At 36.5% G+C, this 22,614-nt stretch overlaps 3 protein-coding genes across 8 annotated transcripts; 1 reads left to right on the top strand and 2 right to left on the bottom strand.

Annotated features, from left to right (window-relative positions):
• Window positions 1–3,133: 3,133 nt before the first annotated feature.
• LOC104108327 (5-methyltetrahydropteroyltriglutamate--homocysteine methyltransferase) lies at window positions 3,134–7,629 on the top strand. 2 transcript variants are annotated; one of them, XM_009617335.4, is made up of 11 exons: window positions 3,134–3,274; window positions 3,879–4,232; window positions 4,343–4,430; window positions 4,815–4,942; window positions 5,023–5,414; window positions 5,504–5,667; window positions 5,793–5,873; window positions 5,969–6,135; window positions 6,204–6,309; window positions 6,425–6,675; window positions 6,754–7,629. In XM_009617335.4, exons 2-11 carry the CDS (start codon window positions 3,883–3,885, stop codon window positions 7,322–7,324), a joined length of 2,298 nt encoding a protein of 765 aa, XP_009615630.1. In that variant the 5' UTR covers window positions 3,134–3,274; window positions 3,879–3,882; the 3' UTR covers window positions 7,325–7,629. The 2 variants fall into 2 exon arrangements, with proteins under 2 accessions (XP_009615630.1, XP_009615631.1); XM_009617336.4 differs by lacking the exon at window positions 3,134–3,274 and adding an exon at window positions 3,292–3,427.
• Window positions 7,630–8,520: 891 nt separating this feature from the next.
• Window positions 8,521–19,342, bottom strand: LOC104108328 (uncharacterized). Of its 5 annotated transcripts, XM_070187263.1 has the most exons (13): window positions 18,413–19,342; window positions 17,771–18,367; window positions 15,752–15,841; window positions 15,437–15,673; window positions 15,006–15,227; window positions 14,809–14,920; window positions 13,022–13,168; window positions 11,314–11,372; window positions 11,129–11,208; window positions 10,945–11,024; window positions 10,793–10,833; window positions 9,532–9,580; window positions 8,521–8,679 (listed from the first exon to the last, which is right to left on the bottom strand). In XM_070187263.1, the coding sequence occupies exons 1-13, from the start codon at window positions 19,220–19,222 to the stop codon at window positions 8,675–8,677; spliced, it is 2,529 nt and encodes an 842-aa protein (XP_070043364.1). In that variant the 5' UTR covers window positions 19,223–19,342; the 3' UTR covers window positions 8,521–8,674. The 5 variants fall into 5 exon arrangements, with proteins under 5 accessions (XP_070043364.1, XP_018630393.1, XP_033515091.2 ...); XM_018774877.3 differs by having other exon boundaries at window positions 17,771–19,342; XM_033659200.2 differs by having other exon boundaries at window positions 13,037–13,168; window positions 17,771–19,342.
• Window positions 19,343–21,081: 1,739 nt separating this feature from the next.
• On the bottom strand, window positions 21,082–22,398 carry LOC138899750 (uncharacterized). The gene is made up of 3 exons (XM_070186440.1): window positions 22,098–22,398; window positions 21,659–21,906; window positions 21,082–21,489 (listed from the first exon to the last, which is right to left on the bottom strand). The coding sequence occupies exons 1-3, from the start codon at window positions 22,396–22,398 to the stop codon at window positions 21,082–21,084; spliced, it is 957 nt and encodes a 318-aa protein (XP_070042541.1).
• Between the last annotated feature and the right edge of the window lie 216 nt (window positions 22,399–22,614).

Here is a 22,614-nt window from a genome sequence, read left to right as displayed (position 1 = left end):
GACGAACTCATCCAGCATTTATATTTAATGAATTTAATATTCATATTCTCACCATTAATTTGTTACATTTTTGTAGTTACGTATGAGTTTAATGTTGATTAAAATATTAATCATTATATTTATGCTCTATCTAGAAAAATATTAAATTCAGTACAACTTATTGAAACTACAATTAGGGGTTACATGAGTCGGGTTGGTTCAGATTTTCTAATTACCAAACCAAATCAATTGTATCCGGTTATTAAATCTAAATACCAAACCAAATCAATAAAAGTCGGGTTTTTTAATCTTATTTTTCTCAGGGTTTTCGGATTTTCGAATTTTTTCTTCTTTTTTTTTTTCATAAAGTCTTCATAGCACAAAACGTAAAATTTGTACTCCAAATTTTTCTTTAATCCTAGTAAGACAGAACTATATAAGGTATTTTTTAATAAAATAATATAAATATGATATGAGTCATGGCATTGTACTAAAATATTCAACAATAAAGATAATAAAATCGCATAAAATAAATATTATTAATAAATCATAATGAAAACAAACATAATTTAAAATTATGACTAATAAGTACTATTATTTACATGACTAACCATTAAAAAAAAATAAGTTATACATTTTATCTAAACCATGGAAAAACTAAAAAATAAATATCCAACACTATTTTCATCCATAATACAATTGAATTGAATGTCTTTTATTAGCATTAGTATTGATTTGATTTTGGTTTAGGATTTATTTGAGTTACTAACATTTATGAATTATAAAACTTATTGGAGCATCCAAAAATTATAAGCTCAAGCTTGAAATAATACGTTAAAAGATAAAACTGTGAAAAAGTTTAAGAAATATTTATAAACTACACTACCATAAATATTTGTATGTATTAAATATATTTAAAACTTCTACACATATAATGCCGGGTTTGTTTGGTTTCTGTTTGACTTTTTTTAGTTAAAACCAAACCAAATCAAATATGACGGAGTTTTTCTTTCCAACACCAAACCAAATCAAATCAAACCATAGTCGGTTTTTTTTCTCGATTTGACTCATATTATCGAAATGGTGTGATTTGTCGGTTTCATTTGTACAACCCTAACTAGAATACATCTACGTATACAAGTACTACCGAATACCAGTGTTTGTGGGCATGTCGCTTTTCTAGTTTCTTCACCAACTACAGCACACCAACTTCTTAATCCCACCCACCGTGCAACTTTTTCTTTGGAGTTTTCTGAAAAGGATTATATTTATATTCAGGCTCAGCGCAAAAAGAATGGAGTTTGAGGATTTTCTTTTGGTTAAAGATTTTGAGGATTAAAATTTAAACAATTTTTATACAAAAAATCTATACTTGTTTAATATTTTAGAAAAAAAAATATATATTTAAAATTTACTTATGTTGTTACTCTAAATTTAAGAAAATGATATAATTAAAATATTTTTTAAAAGTTGAAAATTTCATAGTAAATAATGTTAATTTCCAAGATTTTATAATATAAAATAGGACCGATCGAGCATCTAAGATAAATAAATAAATAAAAATTATTATAAACTTTACACTAGAATACATTTGTTAAAAATTCTAGTTTGTTTAATTAATGTCGGCTCATTAAGCTTTCATATGGTTCCAGTTGCTAAAATATGCGAAGTTGATAGTGAGTTGAATGGTCTGAAACCAAAGTAGATCCAGCTGACAAAGTAGAAAAGTATAGCTCCCTTTTTTCACCAGATATTTAGAAAAAGGAAAAATATATATTTCAGAAATCAAATGATCTAAACAAAATAGATCTTAAAATGAAAGAAAGGAGGAGATTTATAGAATTACATGTCAGCTGTTTACATTATTAATTTATTCGAAAGTCTTAACAAAAAAGAAAAAAAAAGAAAAATGAAAGAAAGCAGGAACGTTGAAGCATCAGTTATAAGAATCATTTTTGCTACATTGGTAGAATATAGAGTGAGAGTGTAGTGTATTTGCAACATGAATGAATTCCCTTACCTTAGAGTGAAAGTAACACAGAATCAGACAGCAGCATTAATTGTTTTGCTCAAATGAAGTAAACCCAATAACTTCCTCAAACCTCAGTTCCTATGCTGGTTATATACTCCGACACCCAAGTCTGGTTCTAGCAAGAAAAGTTGATTTTCATTTTGCCCCCTCAGAAACTTGAAAATGCTCTATTTGCCAGTTAAATATTCCAAATTAAGTGTTGTTTTAGCCAAATTGGTCCTTAGGAAATCAATAAGGCATTTTTTGTTTCAAATTTAACCTTACTCCAATAAATGATAAAAAAAAGTTGTAAGAGAGATAAAATGATAATTTGAAGAGATATCAGGATCATTTAGTCAACTAACCTTACGATTAATGCTATTAAATTATTTTTTCTTAATAGATATTCCAAAACATTAAATCACACTTATTTTGAAATTTGAACCGAATGGAGTTTATTCTTTCTTTTTCCAAGGTGGGAATATTATCAATTAAACTTATTCTCATTATTTATAAATTTAATTTGTAATAGTTACGTTTACCATATGAATTATACTTATTATTATTATTTTAAATGATATGTAAATACTAGTACTATATTTATAAATGCATAACTTAAACTAAAACACAAAACTTAGGAGACCCACGTGATTTTCTACAATTGTTGGGTTAGGAGTAAGAACTTAGGTATAACAGCCTCTTTGGCCAAGCTTCTCAGCATATTATTTTTTAAAAGTATTTTTTTTCTTAATTTGAGGTATTTGGCCAACCTTTTTTTGAAAAAAATACTTTTTGGTTAGAAACAGAAAAAAGTAGTTTTTCCCCAGAAGCAGAAACAGAAGCAGTTTTGACTTTTCTTCCTACCAAAAATATATATCAAAATAACTTTTTTGAAAATCACTTTTCATAAAAAAAAAAAAAAAAAAGAAGAGAAAGCACTTATAAGTTATTTTTACAGTTCGGGCGAAGAGGCTATAAGTTGCCATTTCCATTTTCAGACGCAAAATCAGTTGCTCGTTTCCATTGTTGTTACTTGTTAGCGCGCCAACAAAGGGTAGAATTACGGAGTATTACCTTTTAGCACTCCATTTTTATTTGCTGTGGTTTTTTTAATTATTTTTTAATTTCCAGATCTACCATTGCCACCACCTCTGAATCTCCCATTTTCTCCTATATAAACACCATACACTTGCCCTCTTCAAACTCGCGTCAGCCCTTTTTCCTCTGCTAATTTTGTGTCGAAGAAACAGTCATCTTTCTTATCACTTCTATCTCTTCCTATAGGTACGCTCTGTCGTTGCTGCCTTTTGTGGGTCTCCCTGTTTTACCTTGTACTATTTCTACTGCTTATCTTCTTTCTGCTTCTCTTTGCCCACGTTCATATACTTCTTTTTTCAAATTACCATATTGGTTTCTTCATTTGATTCAGATCTATTGGTATGATAGAATTCTTGATTCATTTGCATATTGCACGTATACCCAAAATTCTACTATATTTTATCCTCATGCTCACGTTCAGATTTCTTTACGAGTTCAGTTCTTTGTTTTACTTCACATTTATTTAAATCTATTGGTATGAACACATTTGTAGATCTAGTTTAATGTATACATCCTTTTTGGTTGATGCAACTTAGATCTGGAGTTATAGATCTAATCTAATTAATTAGATCGTTCAATTCGTTGAGGATTTTCTTTGCAACTTTTCATTCTTTGCTTGTTTTCTCTTTTACATTTTCTAAGGTTTCATAGACTCTGCTTTGCAACAATTCACCTCGTTGTGCACAATATTTCATATTTAAGAAAAGAATGGATCTTTACTAGTATGTCTTTACTATATCAATGGGTTGTTGTTGAATACTTGTCTGACTGATTGAATTTGGTGAAGCAGAAAAATGGCATCTCACATAGTTGGATATCCTCGTATGGGCCCAAAGAGAGAGCTGAAATTTGCTCTCGAATCTTTCTGGGATGGAAAGAGCAGTGCTGAGGACTTGAAGAAGGTCTCTGCTGATCTCAGGTCATCCATTTGGAAACAGATGGCTGATGCTGGCATTAAGTACATTCCCAGCAACACATTCTCTTACTATGATCAGGTGCTTGACACAACTGCTATGCTTGGTGCCGTCCCATCTAGATACAACTGGACCGGTGGTGAGATCGGATTCGACACTTACTTCTCCATGGCCAGAGGAAATGCATCTGTCCCTGCTATGGAGATGACCAAGTGGTTTGATACCAACTAGTGAGTGACATGAATATCATTTGAATCAACAATTATTATTATTATTATTATTATTATTATTATTATTATTATTATTTTGGTTTCATACTGATCATAACTATTTGATCCAGCCACTTCATTGTCCCTGAATTGGGACCTGATGTTAACTTCTCTTATGCTTCTCACAAGGCAGTGGATGAGTACAAAGAGGCTAAGGGGGTATGTGACTTTGTATTAATCTTTACTTTTGATTTCACGAGACATGTCCATTGTCTTAGTTATTTGAAAAGAAGCATTATTAATGTAGTGTCCATAGTGGGCTTCACTTTTAGGGGTAACCTTACAGCAGAAACCTTGTGGTCTGTGATACAAATTGGGTGGTGTGGAGAGAAAGAGAGAATATACATGTACATATTCTTTTCAGTTTTTCTCCTTTCAGTTTGTTCAGAGGCAGGGGTTGGTTCATTATTCCCTATATGTTTATTACAACTATAAATTGTCTTGTTAAATTCACTGTTTGTATGTACCTTTGGTATGTTTTCAATCATGGAATTTAGAGATAGGACTGATGACTGATTGATCTTGATCTTTCTCTTCGCGCAGCTTGGTGTAAATACTGTCCCAGTACTTATTGGTCCAGTCTCATACCTGTTGCTATCTAAACCTGCTAAGGGTGTTGAGAAATCTTTCCCCCTTCTATCACTTCTTGACAAAGTCCTACCAATCTACAAGTAAGAAATACACTCTTTTCTTTGTCTCAGTCATCTGTTTCTGTAGACATTCCCATTTTAACTCAAAAACATCATTGCAGGGAAGTCATTTCCGAGTTGAAGGCTGCTGGTGCTTCCTGGATTCAGTTTGATGAGCCTACCCTTGTGTTGGATCTTGAGGCTCACCAATTGGAAGCATTCACCAAGGCATATGCTGAGCTGGAATCAACTCTATCTGGCCTTGATGTTCTCATCGAGACCTACTTTGCTGATGTTCCTGCCGGCGCATTCAAAACCCTCACTGCTTTGAAGGGAGTTACTGCCTTTGGTTTTGACTTGGTTCGTGGAACTCAGACCCTTGATTTGATCAAGGGTGGCTTCCCCTCGGGAAAGTACTTGTTTGCAGGAGTGGTTGATGGGAGGAACATCTGGGCTAATGATCTTGCTGCATCTCTTGAGCTCTTGAAATCACTTGAGGGCATTGCAGGAAAAGGTATGTAACCCACATTTCCACGCTGCACGACTTATTTTGTTGGCGCTTTGCTGCAGAAGATAATATTTTCTGTGAACATAATAATGCAGACAAGCTTGTAGTCTCTACATCTTGCTCATTGCTCCACACTGCTGTTGATCTCATCAATGAGCCCAAGCTAGATGATGAAATCAAATCATGGTTGGCATTTGCTGCTCAAAAAGTTGTTGAAGTGAATGCTTTGGCCAAGGCATTGGCTGGTGACAAGGATGAGGTATACTTCATTCTTACCTTAAAAGGTCTTCGAGAAGAGTGCCTGCCAAAAAATCAAAGTTTGCGATTTTATCCTTACTAGATTATTCTATCATTCATGACCAAATGTTTTGGTTGTATTTTCAGGCATTCTTCTCCGCTAGCGCTGCTGCTCAAGCTTCCAGAAAGACCTCCCCAAGAGTGACAAATGAAGCTGTTCAAAAGGCTGTAAGTGATGAGCTATTTACAGTTTATTTTTTGTCACGACTTTGTTAGGGAGTATGCTTAACTTACCAGCTTGGGCTTCTTTTTTGTTTTGTCAGGCTGCTGCTCTCAGAGGTTCTGACCACCGCCGTGCAACAAATGTTAGTGCTAGGCTTGATGCCCAACAAAAGAAACTTAACCTCCCGGTTCTCCCGACAACCACCATCGGGTCCTTCCCTCAGACAGTGGAGCTCAGAAGAGTTCGTCGTGAATACAAGGCCAAGAAGTGAGTCTTGTACTAGCTCTTGTCATTGTCAATGTTGTCAAACCTGTATTCTGATGATTTGTTTCTAGGATCTCTGAGGAGGAGTATGTTAAAGCCATCAAGGAGGAAATCAAGAAGGTTGTTGACCTCCAGGAAGAGCTTGACATTGATGTCTTGGTTCATGGAGAGCCCGAGGTAAGGCGACTCACATGCTTGCTAGGGGACTGCTTTTTTCTTGCTTTATGCATATTCTGGGTCTTTGATGTCTTCCAATGCATCTTTAGTCACTTTGGATGTTCAATGCATGCAGAGGAACGATATGGTTGAATACTTTGGGGAGCAACTTTCTGGTTTTGCATTCACTGCTAATGGATGGGTTCAATCTTATGGATCTCGATGTGTGAAGCCACCAATCATCTATGGTGATGTCAGTCGCCCAAAGCCAATGACTGTATTCTGGTCCAGCATAGCTCAGAGCATGACCAAGCGCCCAATGAAGGGAATGCTTACAGGACCAGTTACCATTCTCAATTGGTCATTTGTCAGAAATGACCAGCCAAGGTAATTAATATTTGATCTATGTCCCCCATCTGAAATTGTTTTTACGAGTTGATGTTGACGTGCGTCATCTGTCTCCAGATTTGAGACCTGCTACCAGATTGCTTTGGCCATTAAGGATGAGGTGGAGGATTTGGAGAAGGCAGGCATCACTGTCATCCAAATCGATGAAGCTGCATTGAGAGAGGGGTTGCCTCTTAGGAAGGCTGAGCATGCTTTCTACTTAAACTGGGCCGTTCACTCCTTCAGAATCACCAATGTCGATATCCAGGACACTACCCAGATCCACACTCACATGTGCTACTCCAACTTCAATGACATTATCCACTCCATCATCGACATGGATGCTGATGTGATCACAATTGAGAACTCACGTTCCGATGAGAAGCTCCTCTCAGTTTTCAGGGAGGGAGTGAAGTATGGTGCTGGAATTGGCCCTGGTGTCTATGACATCCACTCTCCAAGAATACCATCAACCGAAGAGATTGCTGATAGAGTGAACAAGATGCTTGCTGTTCTTGACACCAACATCTTGTGGGTCAATCCTGACTGTGGTCTCAAGACCCGCAAGTACACCGAGGTGAAACCAGCACTCCAAGCCATGGTTTCTGCAGCCAAGGCCATCCGCACCCAGCTTGCCAGCGCCAAGTGAGCCAGTTGGAAGAAACAAACCCCTCGGGGCATTACTCATGGTGTTCTTTAACTAGAAAAAGGAAATTTTCTATTGAGTTTTAATAATTGTGCTTGCTATGATGTTATTCTGTAGGTTAGTAGTACTGCCTCCCGGGCATCCTATTCTTCTTTTTTCTGTTTTTCTTAGAGCATTCTCTCTCGGAGGAAATCATATCGGCTCTATTTTGATGATGTTATACTCAAATTTATTTCAAAGGCATCAAGAGGATTCATGTACTTTAAATGAATGAAAACCAAAGAAGTGCCATCCTCCGTTTTCATGTCTGTAGGTGATTGTTTGCAAGTCAGCATCTTCTTCTTTGAGTTCTGCTTTGGCATAATAGGTCTTCATTTCTAAACTTTAACCACTTTGTAGCATTTGTTTTTTTTCAATTTTCGGTTTGACCTGTTAAAATTAAATAATTGGGATCCTCATCTCCAATTTTTATGACGCTATGTTGTTTGATAAAGCTAAGTGAATCCACGTTCAGTTACTTTAATTAGGTTGAACTATATATATATACATTTTATGGAAGCTGTTTAGTGAATTTAAGACATAGTTAAGAGCAAAATTGGCAAGTTCTCCGGAGGTTGGATAATTCTGAGTAGCTCAGTTGGTTGGCTACCTGAATTGTCACCTTGTTGGTGAGAATTTGATTTCCGACCTTGTAATCTTCCCCCCATCCCATTTTTTTTTTTCCTTCCCCTGACCCCTATAAAAAAAATTAGAAAAAATATCCGTTTAGATATTAAGTCGTAGATCACTAATGATACAATGAGGGAAATAGAGTGATTGAAATGCGAAATGATGCTTATTTTCATGGTTAATAGTAGTAGACAATTACTCAACCTAACAACAATAACTATTTTCTGCCTGAATCTTATCACACCCCACCTTACTTAAAGGGTATTTAAGGGTCATGCATTAAGTTCATTACGCCCCAATCCAACTAGTTAAATTTAACTGAATGAATTATTTATACCATTAGATTTATTGTTTCGAAAATTCATGTCATTTAATAAACTTTGGCAGATGACAGAATTTCACTACATTGATGAATTGTAAAACGGACCCTATTGGCCTAAATTTTCACAGACTACAGGAAGGGCCGAAGGCAGGGGGAAAGGAGGGTCTTAGCCATATGAAATGTCAAAACCCCCTCAACATTACTCAACTAGAAAACATTAGTATGAGCTTGCATATAATTTAACGAGATCATTCATGCGTTAGCTTTACAATTCAAAACTCCCAAGTAGGATTTCAAACTTGTCAGTGTATAACATCTCTTGCTAGAAACATCAGTTCAGCAGCATTGCCAACATCACTCCTTCAATCTGTAGAAACCAATGAAGAATAACAATAAGATCACGTACAACATAAAATGTTGCAATAAGATCAAATGTGAATTCTAATCAACACACAGTTAAGTTTCAGTTCGTCTGTCGACTACTAATCTAATGTTGGAATAGAAATGCAAAAAACTGAACCCTGAGGAATTCCAAGACATTGGAAACCAACATGTTTTTTACAGGGAACTACTAAACGACTAACAAGGGACTCATCTGACACTGTTTACAAAGGTCCAAAAAGATGCTATACCAAAAGCTGTAGGCACGGCAATATGAAACTAATACAACGTGCACAGAAAACCAAGATGACCATAGAGAACTCTTAATCTTCAAATAATTTTCAAAAGGACGATGAAAACCAGAGCAATAAACTGCTGACCCCCACCCCCCACCACAAAAAAATATGATTACGATTTCGACAAATAGTGAATCAAGATAAGCCTTATAGGCATCACCATGTGACATTGTGGGTTAAGATCAGATGTAAGGAAAGGGTTCATTTGGACACACTCAAATGTAACCACCCAACCAACCAAACTAAAGTTAAAAAAAGAAAGAAAAAAAAAAGGAAAAAAAAAAAGGCAAGACAAGCAGGAAAAGAAACCAACATTTGAGACCCTTTGCTTATGACTACATTAGTCAAGACACAGCATCTGAGTATTAGGAACACCTCATTTGCAAGATCACTAGCAAGGAGAGAAGGAAGGGTTTCAAAGCATAAATCAAGCGAAAAAGACGCAATCAGCCAAGCTAATTTAAAAAAGCATTCTAAAAGCTACTATGTCCACATCTACGATATATGCTAATTTAATAAGATACCAGAAGAAGTTTACTCACATCTACGATATATGCTACTATGTCCACCATAAGGGCCGCGCTCGTGAGACTGCAAGCCAAACAGAAATAACGATCAGAAACTCTATTCTGAGCTACAGCTCAGAAAATGTCAGTCTCTAACATTTCGATCTTCCTTTAATGTTGAAAAGAAAAAGAAATGTCTATAATAATTAAACTTAAAAAGGAGAAAAACAACAAGGCTGGAAGGTCTTGATTAAATAATTTGATAAGAATGTATACAAAGGTATACTTTATCAATTACATTTAGAAACTTTTGTTCTTTAGCAACAGAGCTCAATGGCTAGAGCTCTTCATCCTTCCCGAAATAGAATGAAGAAATTTTGAACTTCTTTAGACACAGGCAAGATTCAACACTCAACAGGTATCATCAACACCTACGGACTAAGGAGGAAGTCTCCTTAGCTTAAGAACTTTTTCCAGGAAAATAATCATCATAATCAGGTTGTATAAAGTATAAACCACTTCAAGTCATTTTGCAAAAGTGAACTGGCTAATCAGGAATATGAAAAAATCCTAGGTCATTGGACATTGAACAGAATGGAGTTAAAAGGTTTGGAGTTGGTCCATTTACATGCCATTTCTTTCTTTTTCCTTGTCTGGAGGGCTTAAATATGGCCTACTGTTCATACTTTCATAAAATGAAGATGCATCCCCCACAATTGCAAGTGTATTCTACACAAGATTTGCTTTCGCAACAGTGAGGTATACTACTATCCACATGCAGAATCAAGCAACAAATCTTTAAAAAAAGGTGCAGTTTGCAGGCAATTAAATTGAAAAATATGCAATATGCAACAATTAGCATAAATTGGAGCGCTATTCGATTCGAACTATAGAGAAAGGCCCAATTATACCAAGGATCAGATAGGCAACTGAGTTTCAGTTTGAAAAAAAGGATAAAATCTCAATATAACGAGGTTCAGTTCAGTTCAAATCGGGTGCTCAAGATGATGAATGCCAAAAGAGAGATAGAAGAAAGAAGATCTGTCTCGATTCTATCTCTATCTTTCGACAGCTCATCTCTATAATAGAGATAATAATGGGTGGAGAATCCTTGTGTATTCTACTGGTATAGAATCTTTGTGGAAGGCGGGAAGCACAAGTTTGTAAGAGTGTCAGGTGTATATACTATATAATAGAAATGGAATGGGAAATAGCTGGGAACTCCAATGAACAACTGAAAGCTTGCCATGCAAAACTGTGAACAGTAACAACGACCACAGATCATTCATTTCTATACCTGAAAAGAACTCGGAAAGCTTCTGACTCCATAAACTGAACCTGACAAGACACAATAAGGAGACAACTTAAACACTAACACATACTCAAAAGAGCAAAAACTATTGAGTCAAAAATTATGTCAAGAACCAAGTAATTGCAGTATTAACCCACCTGGTGACTGGCCACTGCCTATCTGGCGATAATAGGCAAAAGATGGTGTAGCAAGAGGTCCACGGCTATGTGATAACATACTGAATGAAAGAAAGCACATAGTCATAAACGACTGAGGTAAAATATCTGCAAGACACTATCCTAGTTTAAAAAGACGTCCACCAGCAAAGATAATGGTATGAACCTTTGGCTTGCAGTTGGAAAAGAGCTTTCTAACCGCAGTCGAGAAACTCCAACGGAATCTATACGATGTGGATTATCTACCTGCATAGGCAGAAAGAGGGTGCCTCAAAGATAAGTCTAGGTGTAGACGAGAAGCTAGGAACATAAATGAAAAAGCAGCATAAATGCAACCAATTTGCAACTTACTACAGCTGAAAGTGGCCGCTTGCTTCGAGATAACAAATACCGATGGTCAATGCCTGAGCCTTCTCGGGCAAGGACAACAAAAGACAAACATCAATTATATTCAACAGGAAAAGGGGGGAGGGGATTCAAAGGGCAGGGATCTGGGAATGTTTGCAATCAAAAAACATTAAACATAACACACATCCTCTAAAAGAAGAAACATCAGAATTATAAAAAGATAAATACATCCTCTATCTTTTTTTCCTTTACAAGGTAACAGCACGCCCAAACTCCCCTACCCATGACTGCACAACAATCTTTTCATAGTTTGTTCCCTTGATGACTCGAACTCCCGACCTCTAGGTTGAAAGTGGACTGCTCTTGCCACTGGAGCATGCCCACTTGTCTAAATTCTTCATCTTGTTACTTAATATTTATCTGGATTCTCCTTCACCCTCGCCCATTCGTCTTTCCGTTTGTCTCAAGCATACTCCACACAAGAATTATCTTTTTTCCTTTAATAGGGGAAAAAAGTACCAATAATTGCAGAGCGCATTGTGCTATGCGATTAACATAGGAAGTCTAGTCCAGCCAATTGTCCGGATCGAGAAGATTAAGACTGTCCAAGCACCAGGTTGGGGCTAAGCTTTTTTCTATTATTTTCAATATACATGTTATTTACCTTTCTTTTTTTTTAAAAACAGATGAAAGAAATCTAATCCCGGCACCAATAAAAGACCGAGATAAAAGGACACTTTGTTACCAATACAAGCATTAGAAGCGCAATCACGATTGCCATTTTCTACCTAATACTATCAATTACCATTTTGTTTTCATCATTCATCATTGTCCGGTTCTCAAGAGTTCACATATATTGACTAAACTTGCGCCCCCCCCCCCCCTTTCTTTCCTTGCTTTCTCCAGCTCGTTCCTCATGGCAATCATGATGGAAGTTAAACTCTGCCATCAGACATTATCGTGCTACTTGCTTCATTTGATCTGGTGCGAAGGCAGCAGCTAGACTATTTTAATTTCAGGTGATAAAATCTCTGCAGACCATCCCTAAAGCCTGACAAGGCACCAATCTTGTCCCGTGCATCTGTAGCATTTATACCTCTCACAAACATGGATTCATATGCCTGCGTCCCTCTACTAGGCACTAGATGGTACTTCCAACATCCTGCTTTCTTTCTTGCTTGCTTTAATGTTTTCTTTGAAAATAAAAACAGGGCTCCAAAGTCTTCCTTTTAACACCCAAGGGTGCAGCCTAATGGTAAGCGGGTGAAACCATGAGAGATCAGTGCTCAAATTCCAGCAGAGACAAAAAACATTATGCTATTTCCCTAGGGGCCTCTATTTAGGAGCAACGCCTGGTTCATTAGATGTCTTGGCACTAAGGTATAACATGGTCCCTTGCAGATGACATTCCGGATTTCATGCCCTTCGAACCATATTAAACATAAGGAGTTGAATAAAACGGAATAAACAACACATAGTGCATCTGCATTAAGTTCTATTCACATAGGCATTGTGTTACCCTAACACGCCATTCTACTCTAAGTAACTATCTACTTAATTATCAAAATGCCAATGAGTTTTGGGAGGATATTATAGAAAAACAAGTACATTACACAAGCAGAACATTTGAAATGGAAAGCTAAGTCAACCAATTATGTCTAATGACGTGAGGAAAAGAAAAAATTGTAGAATTGAAAGTAAAATATTAAACCTGAATGGATCTGACCAGCTGGCTCTTGTTGTCTCAAGAGGTGCAGAAGTTCATTGGTTGCAGAAGATCCTCTATCGACTCTATGATCCTCAGTATATCTTCTCATGTAATTTACCTTTTTGCTGGGTTCATTCCTCTTCGAGATAGCTATAACCGCAAGAAAGAAAGAAATCATTAGAGACAAGAACTCACTGCTGCTATCAAGTGACAATTGTTTAACTCCATAGATGTTGTGAAGTGTACATTGGGCCTAACTCAACCCCAAAAACTAGCTCATGAGGTGAGGGTTGCCAAAATCGTATGAGGAGATCACAACCCATTCCCTCAACTAATGTGGGACTTAACTCCACTCCTTTACCCGCACAACATGTCCCAACATTGAGAAACACAACATCAGGGATCAGTGGGTCTAGCTCTAATATCATGTGAAGAAATGAACATTGGGCTTAATTCAACTTATGAGCTAACTTTTGGATTTGAGTTAGTTCATTTCTTCACAATGTTAAACGTATTCTCTGTTTCATTTTACGTGATGGTGTGTGAGTTAGGACCGGGCATATATCGGGTAAAACCGATAGCCCGAACCGAAAAAATCCTATTGGATTATCGGTATCGGGTTATTGGTTTAATGGTTCGGTAACGGTTTAGTGTTATTTTACTATGGGTTTATCGGTTCGGGTCTCGGTTTGCCCAATTTTTTAACGGTTTAACCGATAACCCAATAAACTTTATAAAAATACGATTTTACCCTTAGGTATATAAATTTTCTAATTCTCCCCAATTCTCTATCTACTTCTAACCCTTCCAAATTTGTCATTCAACACACAGGGAAACAATGTTGTAAGGTTTACTATATTCTTTGAGAAGGTTACAACAATCGAGAAAGTTTATCATATTTTTTATACAATACACATTATCTTTCATTACTTCTTCTAATAGAATCGAGATTGAGTTATCTTATCGGGTAAACCGATAACAATTGATAACCGATTAACCGAAAACCAATATCTTATCGGTTTGGCTATCGGTTTAGCATATTTATAAACCGATAACATTCACAACCAAACCGAACCGACCGATGCCCACCCCTAGTCTGAGTGCACATGGATTTTAAGTAAGATGCCAATTTGACTTTTATAATATATGTTATGTTCTTTATATCTCGTCTAGCAGAAACTAATCGAACTCCGTTTGATCTCCCAGAAGCGGAAGCTGAATCAGTTGCAGGCTATAATGTAGAATAGTGAATGGAAGAGAATATTAAAGTAGTGGTTGAAAAGAGGCAAACATCACATTAAAGTTAAAGTGTGAATATGTTAATGAACTTAGAATCTTAAAAGTTGTGAAAGTTGCAGAGAAATGGAATGGTGTCAAACATCTTGGAGCGTCCTAAAATGAAAAGAGTGTCGGATCATTTTGGTTCCTGTAATTGCAGAGCGAACTAAGTTTTTTCTATATACATATTTCTGCACAATCTTAGTGTTGTTATTATGAAGAATATGATCTTTACTTATATAAAAAATATGCACCTTGTAAATGAAAAGGTTTAGAATGCCAGTAATTATTTAGGTAGGAGAATGAGCTAGGTATGTTCCTTATCTGGCTTGTACATCATCGAAATTCCAACATACTTGAGAGGATAATCAAGCAATTCATTCCCCAAAGATCTCTTTGATCTATATTCTTTACAGAAATAAGGGTCATCAAGGTTTTAAGTCAAAAAGCACACAGATAATCACATCAAACTGTCATCAGATTGATAAATATAAGGGTTTCAAGACACTCACATGGGTCCTGTATTTTCTTCTCCTCACGAGATTTCCTTTTAGTAGGAACAGTTGCATGTTTAGTTTGCTTGCTCTTAGGGACAGGTTTTGCAAGAGATACCTTCAAGTTTACCTAAAAAATTTAATCAACATTAAAATAATCATGAGCAAAGCAATTTTCTCAATAACTTAGCAGCAGATTACTCTAACACTGAAACCTTGGATCCACTTACGTTGACTGGTTCGTGACTGAATGTCTCAATGCACGCTAGAGCAGACTCACGGCTTATATAATTGACGAAGGCAAAATCTTTTCTTCTTGAGGAAGCAAGATCTTTTGCAAGAACAACACTCTCAATTTCACCAAATTTGCCAAAGTAGTCCCGCACTTTCTCTTCATTCCATGTGGAAGGTAAATATTCAGCATAAACTGATTTAACCTTGACAAAGGCAAAACACTTTCAATTTAAATATTTTAATCAAATTAAAAAGTGCATTTTAGATAGAGATAGTTAATCTGCTAGGAAAGGGAAAGATACAGAGAAAAATAGAACAAATTGAGGCTTCTCTCTGGCACCACTTGGCATTTATTTCAGGTAAACAAGTTGATAAGCATCAATATATTAATTCCTAAAGTTTCCAAACTGACCTTTAGCATTTCTTCTTCATTTGGCTCAACTAAAGGCTGCGCCCATGCAACTTTTACATTCATGTGTTTCCCAAAAACATCCTTCTTCTGGAGCTTATTGAAAGCAATCTTAGCTTCTTTATTTGTTTCAAGTTCAACAAATGCAAACCCTCGATTCTGCTCAATGTTATTAGGATTAGCCATAACTGTAACCTTATCGATATTTTCAATTCCAGCCTTCTTCAGTAGATCAATTACCTGTCAAGAGATAAACTCTTTAGAAGTCACTTTAACCCAGAGGAATTACAATGATCAGCAGCAAACAGTAAAGCTTACGTCTTCAGTCTTCCATTTCCTGTCAATATTGCCTAGGTATATTGTGTCATTACCCTCAACAAGGGATACACCACATTGCTTTCCAGATATCTAGGTTTCAAGATCAAACAAATATGTTAGTCCATTGCACACAGCAGCTTAGGCCTTAGTGCAGAAACTGCAAATATTTCTCAACAGGACTGCACAAGTAAACTTAGCTAAAAGATATTATTCTCTATGCCGTAATTTTGGGTGGAAACTGAAAATTGCATGAACCGAGAATCACAAGAATCGACATCCAGACAGTATGACTTTACCTCAAACCATAGTACTTATGACTAGTACAATTACACAAAGCAAATCTTAAGAATTGGTAGCCACGTCCACTCATCAACCAGAAAAAGGGTATCCGTAACCAATATCCATTTAAAGCATGGTATCCAAAAATAAGCTTTAACTGAACCACTTTCCAAAATGTAGCACCTATCTCTAACCTGTATTAGGGTACACAAATTTACTAGATAAGCTTCCAGCAATCTATTTTTTGGGATAAATACAGATAAGCTTCCAGCATATAAATCTTAAATCATCTAGATTCCTGTAGATAGACTTATATCATACCATCACACTCTAAAGAGAACAAAATAAGAAATGTTTGAAAAGATCACGTCAGTGTAGCAAAACTGGTACGATCGGCGATCGCATAGAGAGAACAGAGAACGAACTCCCAAATTGACATTATTTAAAGCATTATACTGAATATTATCGAAATCATTTGTGCTACAGTGCTATTTCTGACCAGTAGTAACATTAGGTGGATGTATGATATGACAAAAATCTGACCATAGTATTCTGCCAAAACAAAACAACAGCATGCAGCTAAGAAACAAAGTCATGTGCTTGCATTGTAAATCGATCAAACTAAAAGAAAATCCTTAGTCCATAACTACCATTAGCCACAATTGAAAAGTAAGTTAAATATTCCATATTTTAATGTTGATCTTTATCAGAGGATCCAGATCAACTTGATAGATATAATAGATCATAAGATCATCAAATTCATCAAAGCCCTATTGACGTTTTCAACAAGTTCCCTTTATATACAAGCATGGCCCACCAATAGTGACATTACTATTAAATCGCTCCAAGTCCTTCCAGGAAAAAAAGGCAACTATTGCTGCTTGGAAATAAAGTTTTTGTAGGTTAAAGTTGCTCTGCTGTCACCTTTCTCCCAAAAAAAAAGTTGTTGTGCTAAGATCCTTATCTAAAAGCTTACACAATTCGAGATAAGACATTGTTACTTATTCATTTTAGTTTTGCAAGATACCCTCTAAATTGCTGCCTATTTTTTTTACCTAACACACAGAATTTTGGGGATGATTGATGGTACAACAAAAATCCGAAACTTTGCCTATCATGTTGAATAGTATGAGGCGCCTCATATAAAATACTTAGCTATTAGATTGTACCCACTTTTATCTATTCATTTGAGGCTTATGACAAAGGATACTTCAAACCACGAGAATTAGCTTTGTTATCAAACTGCAAAATGAGAAATGTTTGAAAATATGAGAGGGTAAGTCTGAACAGTTGAAACCTGAAAGGCTAGAAGGCAGTCTCTATAATTAATCTTTTTGGAAAAATCAAACTGATTTTGTAAAATGGTTTGGATATAACAGCTAATCATTCTTTTGATAACCTATAACAGCTAATTGTTTATGAGAGTGAAAGAGGGAACACCAAAATACTCTACTCTCTTCATAAAGGATGACAGGAAAATCACATGCTTTCATTTTAAAATTTCTTTGCTATTACATAACATTATGAGAAGCCGAATGTATTAAGAATTAGTTTAATTAATAAGCTTGAAACTTTTGTAGGATCTAGGAAATTGATAGTTAGGTCAAAAAATCCATACGAATCCTGTCACACACTCGATTTAATAGCTTTATGTGTAGACATAACAGCCACAACCGCACTACTTAAACGAAGTTTTGCTCTAATTAGAAGACTACGCATAGTAATTCCAAACGGCATTACCTCAACTTTGGAATATCTTTCTACAGCCTTCTTCGCATCAGCCGCGGAAGCAAACCGCACGAAAGCAAACCCCTTGTTCTTCCCTGTTTCACGATTTGTCACCACTATTACATCCACAACCTCACCAACTTCCTCAAAGATTCTCCTAATATCACCCTCCTTTGTCTCCTTGTCTAATCCTCCAATGAAAATCTCTGTCCTCCGCCTCTTCTTCCGCTCTAATGCCTCCAATTCCCCACTCATTACTATTCCTTGGTTCAACCTCAGACTAGTATCTGCAGCTTCCATTGTTTTATCCCTGCTCTGACTGTTTTCTTCCAAATTTTGATCCTTACATGAGTCCAAATTATCACTAGTAGAAACATTAAGATTACCTGTTTCTGAATCAAGAAGTGCAGCTTGAGAAACAGTATCAGCAGTCTCAACAAAAGCAGTGTCATTACATTCCAAAACTGGAGGCTCTAATGTATTTTGGGTTGCACTCACATTAGTAGCTTTCTCAACTTCCATAGGATGTAGATTGTATTTCATTGACTGCTCAGCTTCAGCTGAAACAGCCTTACAAGACTCTAGATTTTCAGTTTCTGGAGGACTACACTTAGCTACTGAATCCAAAACAGTTTCTGCGTCCCCACTTTTGACCGAAGATTTAAGTTTGGGGACTTTCTTCTTGACAATCTTCTTGACAATCTTTTTAACTGGACGAAGGTTACCTTTTTCTGAATTAAGAACTACGTTTCCTGTCTCAAGAGAACCTATATTATCCTTTGCATCCGAAATGGGAAGCTCTAATTCATGTTTAGATACACTAACGTCACAATCCTTCATTCCATCGTTTCCTAAGATATCTTCAACCGCAACGATAGTACCTTTCTCAACTTCTACTGGATAAAGATCGCCTTTTTTTGGGTCGCCAACCTCACCAACTGTAGCAGCAGTAGTAGGCTCTAAATTTTCAGTTTCTGATTCAATAATGCCTGGAGAGGTGGCCAATGAATCCGAAACAGCTTCTCTGTCACCATTTTCCCCGCCTTTGACTGATTCCTCGTTCTTCGATTTGGGGACTTTTTTCTTAACAATCTTCTTGACAATCCTTACAGTCTTTTTCACCACTTTTTTCTTACCAACTCCTACTTTCTGCTCCCCAGCAGCTTCAATTTCCACTTTGTTATCCTCCGGCGAGCTCAACATGGTTTCCTCGGTGGTTTCCCCAATATTCATAACCGTGTTTGTTGTTTCAGGAACTTGGGAGATCAGGGATTGCTCGCTGATGCCTTTAGAATTGGTAGAGTTGGGAGACAATTCATCGGATGTAGTTGTGATGACGTCAGCGGCATCGGACGGTGAGGGATTAGGGGAACCGGTGGATTTGTTTACTTTGGGAATGGATTTCCTGGCAGTCATTATGGTTTTGCGGCGCCGCCTCGGCACCGACGCAGCTTTCGGCGGCATTGAGCGGCCGGGGAAAAGACAAGTCACTTCTTGTTATTTGCAAGTCGAAAAGGTCGTCCGAAGAAGAAACTGGAAATCTTAAAAAAGGAGCTAACTATTTCCCTGCCAAAGTTGAGGAATAAATTGGCAAATAGGCCACTTTTAAATGGCCTCCTAACAATTAAAATTGTAACCGATTGTCATGCCTTCAAAATTCACATTTGAACACTTAAACTTTAGCATAGGTAAATTAATAAACACCTCTGACCTATGACTCAATCTACGTGGCATTAGTTATTCCTAGTCAGTTGTTGTGCATGTAAGACACGCCTTGCAGGAGCGTGATTGAGGTATTTTTAACAACCTCCATTATTTACGCCTAACAAGCTCTGCAGCACTTCTTTTCTTCAATTTTTTTTATATTATTTTTTCTTCTGTAAGTCGATATTTTATTCTTCATGCCAGAAATGCAATGGAAAGTCATGTAGTTTGTCGTTGTGGAGTTGACGTTGTTGTGTGCATAACTTGGAAGCCCACCAATCCGGGTAGAAGATTCTTAGGATGCTCAAATTATGGTACAACTAGTTGCTGTAATTTTTTCAGGTGGGTTGACCCACATCTTTCAAATTATTACAAACAAGTAATTTCGGGACTGCTATCAAGAATTCGAGTCAATAAGCAGCGAAGGAACAAGGGAAAACAATATGTAATTGTGTTTGTTGTTGTTGCACTGCTCTTTGTAGTGTTATTCTTAGCTTAGGATCTTTGTATTGTATGTTTATTCTTAACAAACAAAGACAATGTCAAGTGTATGAAGTATTTTGCTGCAATGAAAAGTTATGCTTGGCATTAACATTTGAATAATTAGACAAGTGCAAAACAACCATTTTGATTGTCAATAGTAGGCCATCAAATCTGCACACTACCAGAAACCAGTTTACTATTGTGTCTAAAACCAAACCAAAACAACATTAACTAAGTTCTGAATATTTCAGATCAAATCTTCCACAAAATAACCTACAAATAAGTTCTAATACTAACAGACTTAAACTTTCACAAAAAAAAATATTTCTTCAAATCATTATGGTTGAGACAGGTTGAAGTTGGACTGAGATTGGCTCTGGTTTGGCTGAGTTGAAGCATGAGCTTCAGATTGGCTTAGGGTTGCCTGAATTTGTCTCCTTCTAGCCTGTTGTTGAAGCTGCCTTTGGGTTACTGCATTTGTTCCTTTCCACCTTAGTCCAGGTGTTCTATATTCAAGATCAATAATGGTCTGGCTAGCATCAATTATTTTCCTAGGATCATGTGTGACTCTGTCCCTTAACCCAAACTACATTTAAATAGAAATATAATTTTAGAACTTAGTATAGTAATTAGACACAACAATTGGACAGAATTTCACATACTTACCATTTCTATGACTGTCCCTGATTCACCAAATAGTATTCCAAATCCAGTAGTCCTAGGCATAGGCCTTCCACCTAAAGTTCTAAGAATTTGTTGAGGAGTCCTTGATCTTTCTTCTGTAGTTCCAGATTGTTGTGTTCCTGATCCACCATCGGTAGTAGTTCCAGAATTTCTTTGTGTTACAGATCTTGTTGTTGCAATAGTAGCAGATTGTTGTGCTACAGATCCACCACCAGCAGTAGTACCAGAATGACCTCCTGATGCAGTTATTGTAGCCTGGGCATTTGTAGTACTACTCCCAGCACCAGCAGTCGAACTTTTCTCTTTCTAAAACACCAAGAATATAAAAATTCAGCAAAATACTAAAAACACTTAAAGCATAAGAAGTATTTGATTCTTACTAGAATTGCACAACCTTTCTTGTTATGCCCTGTTGTCTTGTAATGAGAACATGTCATTGGTGTCCCCTTTCTTTATCTCTTACCAAATTTCTTTGTAGGTTCATCTTGAGCCTTTCTTCTATATTTCTTAGGTCTACCAGACATCTTAGTAATTACAAGAGGCTCAACTTTGGGGTTTTGAGTTGGAGACCACATCTCCATGTTGGTCATAGGTTGTATGTAACAACTGAATGCCTTGAGGTATGTTTTCTTCTTATACCAATACTCAACATAGTCAGCAGTGTCATACCTTTTTTTAAAAATTGCACAAAGTGTATGGGAGCATGGTATGCCTTTCAGCTGCCACATTCTACACGTGCACTCCTTCTTTACAAAATCAATTGTGTGTTTGTAAATTCCATCTTGGATCTCAAATCCAGTGTCCCCGTTCCATTTATATTCATGCTTGGTGGCTCTTATAGATTGCTCTTCAATGGACCCCTAGTGTCATAGGAGATATATCAGAAATCCACTTTGTAGCTAATTTTCTCATATTAGTCATCCTCTCCATTACCTTCACTTTGATCTCTTATGATTGACTTGTGCCTAGAAGTAAGTATCCAAATGTTGAAGGTCTCACACATATTGTTCTCCACAATATCACACTTACTACAGTCTTTAAAAAGAAGGCCATGTACCATGACTGTTTGGGATATCTAAGCAAGTCTTCCATTATCTTATTGCCACCCAATTCTGCCAACTCATCTAGTTTAACCTTCAAAAATGCTTCAAATGAAGCTCTTGCACAACCCCAGAACTTCTTCCTTCTTTCCTCACCACCCCAGGTTTTCTTCCAGTTGCTCCATATGTGCCTTGCACACATTCTATGCTCAGTATTTGGCATCAATTCAGATACAACTTAAACAAGTCACTTGAACAACAAAAATACACTATTAGAGTTCATCGAATGCAATCTTAAATATTAAAGTAAAAAATGAGATTAAAACAATACACATATCTTCTGCATATCAGACATAATTATTAGTCTTTCACCTTCATATTTTGTCAGTTTCAAGTCCTCCATTAGACACCTAAAAACCAGGACTAACTGTTCTTGGTCTCTTTCTCAACCACTGCCCAAGCAACATGATACATATGGTTATTACCATCCTTAGCAATGCATGACAATAGCTCACCTTTACACACTTCCTTCATAAATGCACCATCAAATCCAATTACTCTTCTACACCTTTCTAACCAACATATTTTCAAAGCATGTAAATAAATATATATCCCCACAAAGACCTCTTTACCGGGTTCTATTTCTTTTGAAGTCCTCACCATAACAGTGTTGCCTGGGTTAGTAGTTCTTATCATGTCAGCATAATCATAAATCCTAGCAAACTCCATTTTGTAATCACCTAAATACTTACCTATTACCTTTTGTTTTGCCCTGTCACATATTGTTTTTCCTACATACACACCATACTTAATCTTTATCAACTCTCGCAACTTTTTGAGCTTTATGCCAGGCAGATTAATGATCTTATCTTTGTAATGTTTAACTATCCAAGTTGTGTTAGCAAGCTTGTTCCTTGTGACTGGGAAGCATGAATAGACATGGTA

The sequence above is a fragment of the Nicotiana tomentosiformis genome, chromosome 10 (assembly GCF_000390325.3).
Source record: "Nicotiana tomentosiformis chromosome 10, ASM39032v3, whole genome shotgun sequence".
NCBI classification, from domain to species: domain Eukaryota; kingdom Viridiplantae; phylum Streptophyta; class Magnoliopsida; order Solanales; family Solanaceae; genus Nicotiana; species Nicotiana tomentosiformis.
The sequence above is the reverse complement of the archived record's forward strand: the minus strand, read 5'-3'. Positions and strand labels throughout refer to the sequence as shown.